The sequence below is a fragment of the Apaloderma vittatum genome, unplaced genomic scaffold (assembly GCF_000703405.1).
Source record: "Apaloderma vittatum isolate BGI_N311 unplaced genomic scaffold, ASM70340v1 scaffold5468, whole genome shotgun sequence".
NCBI classification, from domain to species: domain Eukaryota; kingdom Metazoa; phylum Chordata; class Aves; order Trogoniformes; family Trogonidae; genus Apaloderma; species Apaloderma vittatum.
In genome coordinates this window covers 49,688-63,783 of record NW_009731133.1, presented here as the reverse complement: position 1 = coordinate 63,783, position 14,096 = coordinate 49,688, and the positions used below count along the sequence as shown (strand labels likewise).

Sequence of the window (14,096 nt, the reverse complement as noted above, 5' to 3'; positions counted from 1 at the left end):
AAAATTCATACATAAGATTATTATTAAAAGTCACACCTACTCTGATTAGAAAGGAAGAAAACCCCATATACAATTAATTTCTTTAATTTTTGGCAGGTGTATTTCCTTACGAAACAATGTCTATTTTTCACACCTACTCACATCTATATTTCACATCTATTTTTCACAGCAAAACGACAAAATATGGAAGGGAGTTGGATTTAAAAGTAACAAAGGAATAGAATTTGAGCCACCTTAACTGGTAGCAAGATTAGAAAAATCTAATCTTAATGTACTTTGTCAACAGTACCTCACAAAAGTAAAATATATTCAGGGTTTGATAGCAGGAAGGATAGAAGAGCTGAGCGTTTTGGAAAGTTTGAAACAAATTATTCGAGTCATAAAGTATTTCTACAACAAGCTCGTTGTTGCAGTGACTTTGTTTCTGACATTTGTGGTAATGCTTTCCAGAATAAATATTTAGCTATAAAAAGGAGTTTCATTTTTAATTTATACCAGCTACTAAAACTGTGTATATAGATAGAATATACTGAGTTTTCTTCTGCATTGTGTAAATACAAGATTAATCTGGCTTAACCTCAGTTATTTTAGATCTGACAGAATACAGCTTAACTGATCGGTTTTTTTTAAAAAAAGAATTTTTAGTGTAAAATGGTAAAATAAGACAAAATTGTTTTTGCTTCATTTGAAAGAAATCCACTGTTTTCTACAATTCTATTTTTCTTTTTTTTTACCCGAGAGGCAAAACAGAAAACCTATCATCTACCATGATACTGGAATATTTTGTTAAACAGGCTAATAAATAAAATAAGAACAAGACTTAGTTATTTTGGACCACATCAAGAGGTGATTGTCTGTCTAAATGAGAATTAGACATTTAACTTTTTTTTTTTTTTTCCCATTTGGCTTCAGAAACTCTCTCCCAGACAAAAAGAGCCTTCACTCTAGTTTTCACAGCCACAGTGAGGCTGAGCATCACTGGAACCTGTCTAAAAGTCAAGCTTCAACAAAAAATAATTGAGGTCATTTTCTGCAAAGAGTAGGTTGAAGACAAGCACTTTGAATACATAGAATTTGGCACACATCAGCCTCATTTTCACTTGGAATGAAGTGTTACAGCTTTAGAAAAAAAGTTAGAGGACCTTTGGAGAAATCTCTAAGAATAGAAAGAGTAAGGCATTCCAGAAAGTACTAGCATGCAAGGTAACTGTAGAGGTTGTCCTTTTTATGACAGGATGATGTGTGAGGTAGAAGAAAGCAGCAGGATTTTTTCTTCCCTGTGCACCTCCATGACACATCTGATGTACATCTCCGACTTTACAGTACACATTTTTTTGCAAATCTAACAATTTGAGGGTGTGTGTTGACCTTTGGAAGTGAGAGGTCTGACTACATTTCTTTAAAATGTTTGGGGAGATAATTATAATGTCTGTTTTAGAGTCCATGTTTCGTGGATGCTCTGACTGGGAGTCATGATGATGCCTGTATCACCCACTTTCACTACCCCATGGCGTGCCGATGAGTAGGGTTGAAATGCAGAGTAGGATGCTGCACAGAAAACGGTGTCTGCGAGGTGCAGTTGGAAATCTCCCTTATGTTAGCCACGACTTATTTATTGCATCACTGCCTTCTGTAGTTTCATCTGACCTGTAAATAAAATGGGTCAATTGCTTAGTCCTGAGGACAAGCGATGCAGTATGGCTCATGTCCATGTATCTAAACTCTTTTTCCCTGAAAGGGAACTGAGGGTGGCCTACTCTTTGCTGCGTTTTAGGAACTGTCACTGGCTTGACTTGTCTCCTGGGGCATTGCATGGCCACCCAGGCAGAAGAAAACAAACACAGCAGGCCAGTGGTTGAGCCTATGTCCTGACACTGTTTAGTTTAGCCTTTGCCTCTATCCCCAAGCTTCTCTTTTTCAGTATTCTGGTTGTTTCCTGCCTCTTGGGTATTAAGGAATCTGACACACTAATTAGGGTTGGCATAGGTTGCCTGAGTGCTGTAAATGAAGTGATTAAGGGCTGCCATCCAGACTTTAAAGTATGGGTCTGTTTTTCTTGTGTAGAAGATCAAACATCGTATTTTTATTTGTATTTGTTCTCCTAATTCATTGTAATTAGAATGAGACATATAAACCCACCTACGCCCTAGTTACTTATCTGGAAGCTCCTCTATATCCATAGAAGGGAAGAAGCTGTTTTCTCAGCTCTAGAGCAATTTCTGCCCTTTAAAGTCAATGTTGAATTCTGATTAGTGTAACCATTCATAGGGGTTCTCAGCTTAGGTGCCTCATGTCCTATTGCAAAGAGTGAGAGTGATGGAAAAGTTGGGCTGAAGGGCAGGATGGAAACTACACTCAAGCTGGCAGTTTAGGTTCCTTGGGTAGAACTCCTCCTCACTAAGTGCTATTTTCCCATTGATTTATCCCTTGAATATTCTTTCCAGCCTCCAAGTATTTTCACTTGTTGCATGCACCTCTCTAAACACTCAGACTCTTCCTTGTAAGAGTAGAAGGATCAGCAGTTTTAGTAATAGGCTAGTGAGGAAGGTGCCTTAGTACCTCTTCTTTTTGTTGTAGCCCTTACGAACACACTCATCCAAGTTAGAGATTGACAAATCTGGCATCCTGACAGAAGTGAGGCTGATGCAGATCTGTGCCCCTGTGTCCAACCTGCAGCGATGCCAAGTGTGTGCTCCCAGCGGCACATACCTACACACTGCACACATACACATACATTGATGGCTGCACAGAATAACATGCTCGGTGTTCATACAAACACCAACAGCATCCACAGCCTCATCCACTCACCAGAGCTCACATGTATGCTCACACACGTGCTCACACACATTGTCCAGCTGCTATCCCATCATGGACACACTGGCTTCCGAGCCCTGGTCCTCTACAGGGGCTGTGCTTAGAGACCCAGACACATACATGCACACACAAGAGAGCTCTACAGACTGTGAAAGAGCTGGAAATGGAGTTTAATAAGAGGACAAGGCAGACTGCCCTGACCAGGTGCAGGACTTGGCCAGCAAAGGGTAGCAACCAGCCTTTTTTATCCCTTTCATCCTCTTTTTCCCATGCTTCTTCCTCTTCAAATCACCTTCATACTTCCTCTTCCCCGCCTTTGGTTCCTCCGCTACACAGCCCCTAATAAACAATCGGGAAATGCTCTTATCATGTACCTTGTAACAGGTCCTAAACCTTTAGGCAACGTGCTTCCCCCATCCCCAGGTCCACAAAGTGCCTTGGGGCTCTTGTTTGCTCATCACTGATGGGTACTGGGGCTAATTCTCCCCTGGGACAGCTGGAGGGGACCAGGACAGTGCCTTGTGTCTCTGACAGGGTTACTGGGGTTCCCCCACCCAGCATCGTGCCTCTGTGCTCCTTGGTCTGTGTGTGAAAGAGAGAAGAGTGTTTTGTGAAGAGATGCCTGTTCCATGAAGTTCCTGCAGCAGCCAGAGCTAGGTGTTATTTGGGTTCCCCCACCTGCTGAGGTTCTTTTAGGCTCTGTTGGACATGTCTGTAGATAAGCTTTTTGTCACAGAACCAGCGATCACAGTGCTCCTACTCTCCTATTCAGCAATAAAGACATGGGTCTGAAAATTTTGACCTGTGTCCTGCAGAGTTTCTTACAGTAAAGTAACAGAAGCTCAGGCCTAAATTTCTTTTTCTTTTTTTTTCTCTTAAAAAAAATAATTGGAATTTTAGTGAAAGTTTCTGTAACAGAATTTTTGAATCCTGATGATTTTACATGAATTGACTCTCTAAGTTTTTCATCTTAGATCTCTATATCCAGCCAAGAGGAGCTTTTCTTGTTCCTAGTGTGTTATTCATTGCTGCCTATGCTTGTTTCCCTTCTTTGGCCACTCTGCTCTGTGAGTGATGGAGGTATCTACCTCACACATTTAAATCGCTACTTTTCTTTATGTTATCTGAAGTTTAAGTAAAATAACTTTCTTGTAAACAGTGAGGGATCTTGAAGAACCTTGTGATTATCAGACCAGAGCAGGCACATACGCACACAAGCAGTGCACAGTTAGGTACTCAGCTGCTGTGACATGCACTGTCTTCAATTTCAATTTGACTCACTCATGATACAGCCTTCTACTTCATGACTTCATGCTGCTTTTTCACATGACTTTGCCTCAGGGTGCACAGAGCAGAGATATGAAGTTCTTTGCTGGATAAAGTCCCAAGAGCTAGCAGTTAGAATAACTTGGATTATGTAGCAGTGAAGGTCGTCCAAAAGCAATTGTGTCAGGCAGAGTCTTCCTCCTTGGCACAGAGCAGATTGGAACTATTCTTCTTTTTCTGTTGAGGCTTACAGAGACAAGTGCCCTCTTTTTCATTGTGTGAAGCAGTGTAGTTTTCCTCCTTTAGTGGGATGCATTTGTGAAAATTTGGCAATATTTTGATTTATTTTCTTTGATCCATGCATGACTCACTACCACCTCTCATGGTCAAACCCAAACCCTGCTACTAGGACGGGGACATCATAGCAAATTTTCCAATGCCTATGACAAGGTGGAGCATATGGCCAATAATTTCCTTAACTATAGGGTTGCCCTCCCCATGAACTTCTTCACCCCAGTCTGATCCCTACATATCTCTACTGCATAGCCTGCCTCCTCCCCATCAGCACATCCTCTCTCCATTTTTTCCTTGGTTCTTTATTCCAGTCCATTGTCCATATATTGTCTCTAATATCCCTCAGTCTGTTTTTTCCATCACATGGTTTCCTCTTCCACCTTCACAGCAGGTAAAGAAGCACCTATATAGATGGATTTGCCAACCTTTGGCAGATCTGTGTCAGCTCTGTGCTTTAACTGAGTTCCGTTCCAGAGAAGGATAGGTCTCAGTTCCACAACACGTTCTTGCGCAAGGAAGAAACATATATAGCAGCTTTGACTTTGGTAGCCTCTCTGGTGTATTAAATACATACAGAATAAGAATTTCAGCATTTGGGAGCAGTTTTAAGCTTGCTTACAAGTAGAGCATACCATATAGGATTACTAGATGCTTTTGGTTTCACAAAGGCTTGCTACACAGAAAGTACCCATGTATGGAGAGCATACCAGACTAATCTGAATATTTATCCACAGCATGGTGTGTAAGCACAGAAGTGGAATAACAGGCTTGAGTGTTTGAATTTCCATTGGGTCAGGACTACATATTTTCCTTTTGTTTGCTGTTGAACTGTACTGTAGCTCAGAGAGTATTTTGACAGTATATTTCCATAGCTTGAGTTGACAGATTATGTCATGATAAAAAACTATAGGTTGTTAAGAATTACAATCCGTAATACAACTCAGTGGAGAGTTATTCTTAACTTGACATGGTCTCTCCTCAATAAACTAAGAACCACGCAATGCACCTGTCTTACCTACTGCAGTATTCTTCTTCCTGTGTCAGACTAATGTAATTTTTGAATGTATTTTATTTACTCTTATTCACAATATTCTGCTCATTCTTTAGTTGTACAGAAAAATATATGGATATAGTTTAACAATACTACCTTTTTTTTGTGTACTACCTTTTATTTTCTTACAGATACCTGCAATTTGAGAAACACTACTTGAAACCATCGGCTGCAAGTCTGCAAATTCTTTTCTGGTCGTCTCTTATAGTAGGGTAATTTGTTGATTGAAGAATGCATTACTGAATGTAATGTAAATGGAGGAAGGATTGTCCTGTCTCTTCTCCATTCTTATATTTATGTCTGCAATAGTTTTCTTTTGCTTCTTTTAGAGAAAGTCATACGCCTTGTATTATCAATTACTCCAGTAAAGAAAACGATAACTGATTGACTTGGTAGATAGGTCCAAGGCAGTTTTAGAGTCTGAGGCCACGTGGAGAAAGGAGAACATCTTGCTAAATTTGAGAGGAGTTCTGGGAGAAACAAGTAGCTCTTGGCTTGTTACACTCCTTTATTTTTGTACTTTTAAAATTCTGCTTTACACTGACAGGAAAAGCAGGCTTGCAATCGGATCCTTCCTGATAAAAGGAAATAGTAATAAAATAGCTCCATTTTCTTCAGACAAGAGTGGAAGCACTATGCCTTCCCATTTGTAGTTATACTGCAGTATTTGCAGAAGAGATACAGCATAGTCAAGCATTACCCTGTTTTTATGGGTGAAGCACTGTGATAGGACTTCAAATGGCTATTTCATTCCTCAGATGCTGAACTCAGATGTGAGTGTACATTAATTCTTGAGCCCAGGGCGATGTTTTGTGCTAAGCTGCTCAGGGACAGATGAGCTGTCCTTGGAATTAGACTGGTTCCGCTTGGTTCACACTAGCTTGTCCTCCAAAAAGAATGCTTCCCTTGGCGCTTCAGATCCTCTTAGTTAGGGGGTAGCTGAGCCAAAATAAAACTGATCATTCTCAAAGGTGGTGAATAGTGACTGTCCCCAGGATTCCTGCAGCCTTTCCCTGGCAGACATACAGCAACTGTACAAAGTATTTTGTGAATGAATTGGCTGCGTCCAACAATCTCAGCCTCAGACATAGGGTGGGTTTTTTTTTACACTTGTGGTACTAGACTGCAATTAATGTGCCAAAAGATTTCAGCCTAATTTATCTAGTTAAGCAGGTGGTTACTGCATTAATATGCATTATGACAGAGTACTACAGTTTCAACAAGTAGCCTGGAGTATATTATGCAAAACAGCAAAAAGTTTGCACATGGACAGAATAGTTCAGGATATATCAGAACTCTCACCATGTTTTCCTCCACTATCTTCACTCAGCAGAGTGATAATTTCTTCCTTGTTGTTGTAGTAAGTTCGAATTGGTGATAGCTCATTACTATCAGGAACCATGCCAAAAGAAAAATTAAAATACTTCTGATTGCTACTTCTCCAGGTGGAAAATTCCTGCACATGCAGGTATGAGATGAAAAGCCCTAGAAATGAAGCAGTGATATAAAAAACTTGTAAAAGACTGCATCCTTAACAAAGAGAAAGCATTCAGTCCAACAAGTGGCATTCTGATCTTTGCACAAGTGAAGCAGCCAAGTTGCCATAACCAGAAATAGGCTTCAAAGGATATTTTTCGTTATCAGTGAAGCTCAGATCTTCAGAGGTGTAGAATTCCCACATCCCCAAATGCCATTATGCAGCCTGCCTGATGCTGCTGCCCTCTGAGATGCTGAAGGGCATAAAATCCAGCCCCAAGTGCAGAGCCAGGCAGTGAGGCAATAGTTCTGTCGTTCAGACATCTGTTAGCTCTTCCACTCTAAACTCTTGACTATCAAACAGTTGGCTTCCATAAACTGAGTACATTGCAGGGATGAAGACTGCTTTGTAAAACATATCCCTCTGTCTTGTTTTGTTTGAAGTTGGATCTGCACACAAGGAGCTACTTCCATAAATACATGCCTCCTCTCCAGCACCCTGATGGAGTTTGACTTCTATTTTTTCCCCTGTAAACTATGAGGACCTATGACTCATGGAATTAAAACTTCTATTCTTTTTTTTTAAAAAAAAAAAAGATCAAGATTACAACATGTCAAAAGTATATTTGAATACAGTTTAATTCATCAGTATGTAAACAATACTTTTTCCTGAATATCTTCTCTTCACATCCTTGCAGCCCAGAGGTGCCTGGAAATATGTTTCAAGTAGGAAATTTCTTGAAAAAAAAGTCCTGTACAAATCTCAGGATCTCCCTTGACAGTGGCTCTGTAGCATCCATAAAGTAACATATTCCAGTACATCATACTTGTGGTTAGAAATTGTTCTTTATGTAATCTTTGCTGCAAATTAAAATGTTTACTTTGTATCCTGCCTCCAGTGATTAAAGAGCACAGTTGACTTTGGATGGGTAAAAGTTTATTCTACATTGTTGTGGTTTAACCCAGCCAGCAGCTCAGCCCCACCCAGCCACTTGCTCACTTCAGCTATGTCAGGCTGGGAGAGAGAATTGGAAGGGTAGGAATAGGATAACTTATGAGTTGGAACAAAGGCAATTTCACAGGTAAAGTGAAAGCCATGCATGCAAGCAAAGCAAATAAAGGAATTCATTCACCCCTTCCTATGGGCCAGCAGGTGTTCAGCCATCTCCAGGAAAATAGGGCACCACCACACATAACAGTGACTTGGGAATGATGACAAATGTCATCACTCTGAGCTTCCGTCTCTTCCTTCTTCTTCCCCCAGCTTTATATACTGAGCATGATGTCGTAAGGTCTGGAATATCCCTTTGGTCGGCTGGGGTCAGCTGTCCCAACTGTGTCCCCCCCTCCCAACTCCTTGTGCATTCCCAGTCTCCTCGCTGGTGTGGCGGGATGAGGAGCCTTGATGTGGTGTAAGCACTGCTCATCGGTAACGAATACATTGGTGCGTTATGAACACTGGTTTGGTAAAATCAAAAAGACAGCATGTGTGAGCTGCTGGGAAGAGGATTACCTTCATCTCGGTCAGATCCAGTACAAAGTCTTCCAAAACCTCCTTCTTGTAACCCTCTACTGAATCTGTGTTTTCCAAAACTGGGAAGCATGTTACTGGTGAGGTGTTAACAACAGCAGAGAAGCATTACCCCCGGATCTTTGTATGTAACTCTCACAAATAGGTTTGGCTACAATTTGTAATGTCTGTGGGGTTATGTGGGTAATGACATAGATCCCCTTATTTAGAATTGTGTGGGGAATTGGCATGGAATATAATCAAACTGCAGTTCTAAATGGGAGTATTCAACTCTTTCAGCACCAACAGATCTTTGCCAACAACTCAGATGTTATTTACATTTTTGGGTTTAGGTTTTTTTGCAACAGTATTATAATGTTAATTCATTCACTTATGAATCTGATCCTTTTCTACAGTAACACTCTCTGGCCAACTGTACCTGTTAATCTGACTTCTCCTTCGGTATTATGGTACTTTCAATGTTCCTCGGGTTGAATTTGGACCATTTATCAAAATTTTTTCTAGTTCTCAACATGTCTTCCAAAGTGCTTATACTTCCTCTCAACTTGGAGTCATTTATTATTTATAAATTCACTTGCTGTTTCATCATTCAATTTGTTACTGAAAGATTTGAATAGAAATGAATATACAGTAGGATATCCTTAGGTGTTCTGCTCAAAAAAGTAAATAAATCCACCTTGATAGTGTAGACTTCATTTTTCCAAACAGCTGTGTACTCATCTTGTAACTATGTTATATGGAAATATTGTCCAAAGACTCCTTAAAGTCAAACTGTTTCATTGCTGCTATTTCCTTTGTTCACTAAATCAGTTATTCTGTCACAATAAATTAGACTAGTTTTACATGATATATTCTTGACAAACAAGTGTTGATTGTTTCTTGTAATCTTCATATCTTCTAGTGCTTGTAAATTAATTAATTTTAGGGTGATGGTGCAAGCAAGTGCAAAATTGCAAATTGACTAGAAATTAAAATAAAAATGAAGCCAACCAGGCTTTTCATTTACCAGAATGGATGAAGTACAGGAAGATGAGCATAGAAGACAAGAATTTTATTTGATTTTAAAAGTCCTTGCATTTCAGAACTCAGGTTGGGGACCTTAACACTGAAAAATGACATTTCAAGCTATGGTATTGAGGTGAAATTTATCCATTTGGTTAATCAGCTAATATTTTTTTCTGTGTATACACATTAGAAATTAAAAACACCAGGGAGCCACATGCATCTAACAATTCTCCTGCAATATCCAGCCTCCAGTGTGATAGCTCATGAGGAGAACACATTAATTTCAAGGGTTGGAATAAGATAATTTCATTTTAGATGTCACTTTCAAATAGTTTTGGAGTTCATCTGTAAAATGTATATGCAGTAAGCTTAAAATCCCACCGAATGCTACAATTCTCATTTTATTTCTATTCACGTTGATCTATGATATCAGAATATAAAAACTCTCTGCATAATATTTTTATAGAAAAAGTTAAATGTTTTTACTGATCTCTGCATTGCTATTTCCATTGCTGCTAAAACGGTGTTTGTTTTTCTTGCCAGATTATTATCTTTAAATTATTTTTCCACATTAACAGTTTTAATTATTCCAAGTGACAAGTCAGAGTCAAAGCCAATGAAAACAGTCATATCTTGTTGAAAATTATAATTTGTACATCATATCAATTTTCAATTGAAACCTATCACTCCCTGAATTGAATAGAATTTGGAATAAGAGTCGCCTGCAATTCTGCAGATGAACATTCCTTGTCTAGGAAAGACCTTAACAGGCTGAACTAAAAAATTCTTGGTTTGAAAAGATGCCCAGAGAGGGGATGAACATGCAGTTGCTTACTCTTATCTTAGGTTACCACTCCTCTATTTGTTCAAAAGCAAAGTAGTACAAAGCAGTAGAGACTATCTCCATGAGGTGGGATTTCGTGCTGTTTAACTGGTCTGCTGCTCCTGCATGCTGAACTCCATTGGTTGTCTGAATAACACAAACAAGATAACCCTAATTGTAGACCAAGCTCTCTGTGTGGAAAAAGCTTACACCAATTGCTAGTAGTTGAATCGTTCCTATATAAAGTATCCATTTTAACCTTCCACTTCAAGTGTCCTATCAAATCCTGCTTTTGTTGTGGCCTGCAGGAAGCCACCAAAACAGTGTGTACATTGAAGATGGAATAATATAGACATTATCAATGCTTCTTCATAAAACATCTCTAAAACCATTTTGAAAAATGAGTTTTTCCATGCAGATGACTTGTGTTACTACTGTCATTTTTGTTCTTCCTTTCTCTTTTATTGTAGAATGTTTTAGCTCACATGATGAGGAATATATTGATATTTGAAATAGGACTCATACTGCTCTGTCAGCCTGAATCTGAGAGACAGTGCTAGGTGTACGCTGTTTTTCTAATAGGAAGTCTCCTGTTTTCTATAATTAGACATGTTTCAGTTCTGATTGTTCTGTACTGAAATAACTGGCTAGATGTCTAATTGCTCTAAATAGAAAGCACAAATAATGGCAGGCATTCAACCCCTCCTGAAAAAATTGTTCCTAGCAGTTAACTGTTCTACTTCCCGGGTACTTGGAAACACACAAAGTCTGAGGGCCCTTTAGCCTTTTCTTCTCTTCAGCACATTCATATGAATCACTCTGCCTTGTCCTAAAGGTGAATGATACAGAGTGCAGTATGTCCTTTGGAGTCAGGGATCAAATTCATCCGCGGCCAGGACATGTAACAATAAACAAGGGAAGGAAATGAACTGTGGCTGAGAAATGGAGTTCCCTTCAGCTCCCTTTCAATTTGCACACAGCTAGGCATTGTGCTTTATGTGTAATTATAATGATTTATTCAAAGGTGTTTACTAATCAAAGACATAACATCTTGCTAATCTCATAATTACATAGCTGGTGAGGTCATTGAATAGGTTAACACTGTCAGCCTTTTGCACTAAAATGAAGTATTTGCTTGTATGTTTCTTTAATGTTTCAGTTATTTGCTATCTGTGCTGGTTTTATATACCTGTAGTTTTTCTGTTTATTTCTTTCATAAAGGAGCACGTAGTGAATCTGTCGTGCCTAGATTTCACATACCTTAATTATTTTTATACTATAATACTGGTTCTCATAACATGAAATTGAAGAATTCTTTACATTAATAGATGCAGTGTAACTGAAAATTCATCTCTTCAGCTTCATTGCAGTGCTTATAAACATAAAATGTGATAGTTGCTTTCATAGTCCTGGACCCATTTTGCACAATCAGCTCACTAGTGATCATAAATTGTTAAATCTCTCCAAGTGGAATCTTCACCTTGCTTGACACTTGTGATTGGAATTGGGATAGGAAAAAATAATGTTTTTGAGAGGGAAATCTGCCAAAGTAAGTATCTCTGTGGGCTGTTGGCGGGACAAAATTTAGGGAGCAATCTAATAAAATTAGGAAGCCATCACAGATGGGTAGCACAAAATGGAACACAACACGTGTAGTCTTCCCTACCTTAGGAAAAAAAAGCAACTAAATAGTGGATGAAATAGCTGTCCTGCAAAGAACTTTGACCTAATGCTTTACCCTGCCTTGGATGCTGCACAGCTTCCTTGGCTGCCCTTTCTGTTTGGAAGTTCTTTTTTTCTAATTGTCATCCTGTCACTGAAATGGTTTACCCTTCATTGAACATATTCATGGTGTCCTCAACTAATGTAGTGATTCTGTTAATCTTCTGAGAGATATCACTATCTCTAACTAATCCAGATTATGAAGGCTGTATGCAGAGGAAAACAAATAACTCTTGAGGGTGCTGACCATGCTCACTTGAAACTACATCAGCACTTCCACATCACATCACATGCTGTGATGTGGGCAAACTCCAAGACCTGCTTGTACCTTCTAATCCACAACAGTATTTTAATCGATGCAATTGAATTTTGCCTCCTGTTCAAGCAGCCATCTCTGACTCTCATCTTGCTTGTTTCCTGATAGTGGAACCTCATGGTCTCACAGGTCAGCTTCATCCCAGAAAGGAAGCATCAGAGCTAGCTCAGAAGCCAGGTACTTGCTCAGTGCAACTTAATTCCCACTTGTACATCCGTTCTACATGTTGGCAATCTGGTGTCTAATATTTAGGAAGCCACTACAGCAAAATTCAGGCTAAGAATTCCTACTGTTTGCAACAGCGTAACTAGTATTCCTGTAAAATTTACTGCCCAATAAGGAAAGACCTCAGAAGATCACACTGCATATAGTGGATGTGTGTTACAAGTGTGAATGTTGAGGAGTTCAGCAAAAAGAACAAACGAAAGCAGCATCACGTTAATGAACTTTTTGAATTCTCAATGATAAACAGGGGAAACACCAGAGGAATGGACATCAGCAGGCAGTTATAACAGGAGGGACCAACTGTGAAATACCAAATACAGTTCCAAAACTTGAGCTGTAGTAGTGAATATGTCTTTTTCCCTTCTGCCACGTGTAGCTGTTCATGTACTTAGCAGTCCCACAGTTTGTTGTTCCTCAGGATTTGGTTCGGCATTTTTTTTTTGTTCAAATACGAATTGTATGGTATTTGCTTTCTCAATATACATCTTTCCTGACAGGTGCTATAGGCCCTTGGGATCTTTTGATCTGCTTATTATCCAGAAAAAATGATGGTACTGGCTGCATTCAAACAGAAGACTTGAATCATCTAGAATTATTCCAGAAGGTATGAGATTACTGTGATATCCTTTATGAGAACAAGAGGACAGAGCTAACCCAAACTTTCAGCATTCACAAAAAGAAATGCTTATTTTGTACTGCAGCAGCATGGTTTAATAGCAATAAAAAAAGAGGTTTTTTAAGTTTCCTTCTACTGAGAAGTACTTGTGAGATACTTTCATTCTTCTTTGCGTCACATCCAGTAATCCAAAGCAATTTCTGGTTTGGATATAATTTGTTATATTGGACCTAAGTATTTCAGTGTAAATGCTGAAAACTCTTACAATGGATTGTCAACTTTCCTTTTCTCTTCTTTAGTTTGAAATTTGGCCACCTTCAACCATTATGTCAGGCAACAAAAGTGTCAACAGAAGTCGAAGGAAATTTAAGCAAGTTACCCCACTGGAAAAGAACTTAGAAATCGGGAGAAACAACTAGCAAATGCAAGCACTATTTCAGAATAATAGCATAGGCAGAAAATAAAGCTAGATTAATTTAGACTTCACATGTTATATCATTACTGATTTTCATGTAATGTAATTTCTCCTTTGTAAACATAATTTAGGCACTTCTCCAAACCATGACAATGCTGACAATGCTCCTACAATTGACAATGTGCGAGCTGACTCAGTGTTGTTCTCCAGCGCCTTTATGGGAGTTTCTTGCTCTGTCACTGCAGTCTGCTTACTCGCGGTCTAAAGCATCAGTGGTGCCAATATTTCTTGGTATTTTCGGGATTGCTTTTTTATTTATTTATTAATCTATTTATTCAATCATTTATTTATTTGTTTATTTATCTAGTTATTTATCTATCCATTTATTTATTGTTTATTTGTTTGTTTCTTTGTGTGTTGTGGGCACAGATTACATTACTTAGATATGCAAATGTCTAAATAAGCACCTGATCTGTTGGTAAAAATATGTAAGTGACTTAAAGTGAGGTCTTTCTTTGAAAAAATGTGACCAAACTATAGAT

At 38.8% G+C, this 14,096-nt stretch overlaps 1 protein-coding gene across 1 annotated transcript in view; it reads left to right on the top strand.

Moving 5' to 3' along the window:
• CPED1 (cadherin-like and PC-esterase domain containing 1) overlaps positions 1-14,096 on the top strand; it is a gene marked incomplete at its 3' end in the record, with an annotated part of 79,129 nt that overhangs the window by 20,923 nt on the left and 44,110 nt on the right. Inside the window, exon 3 of the mRNA XM_009875073.1 lies at positions 13,021-13,127. Coding sequence (XP_009873375.1) covers positions 13,021-13,127 — 107 coding nt within the window. The remainder of the gene's footprint in view (positions 1-13,020; positions 13,128-14,096) is intronic.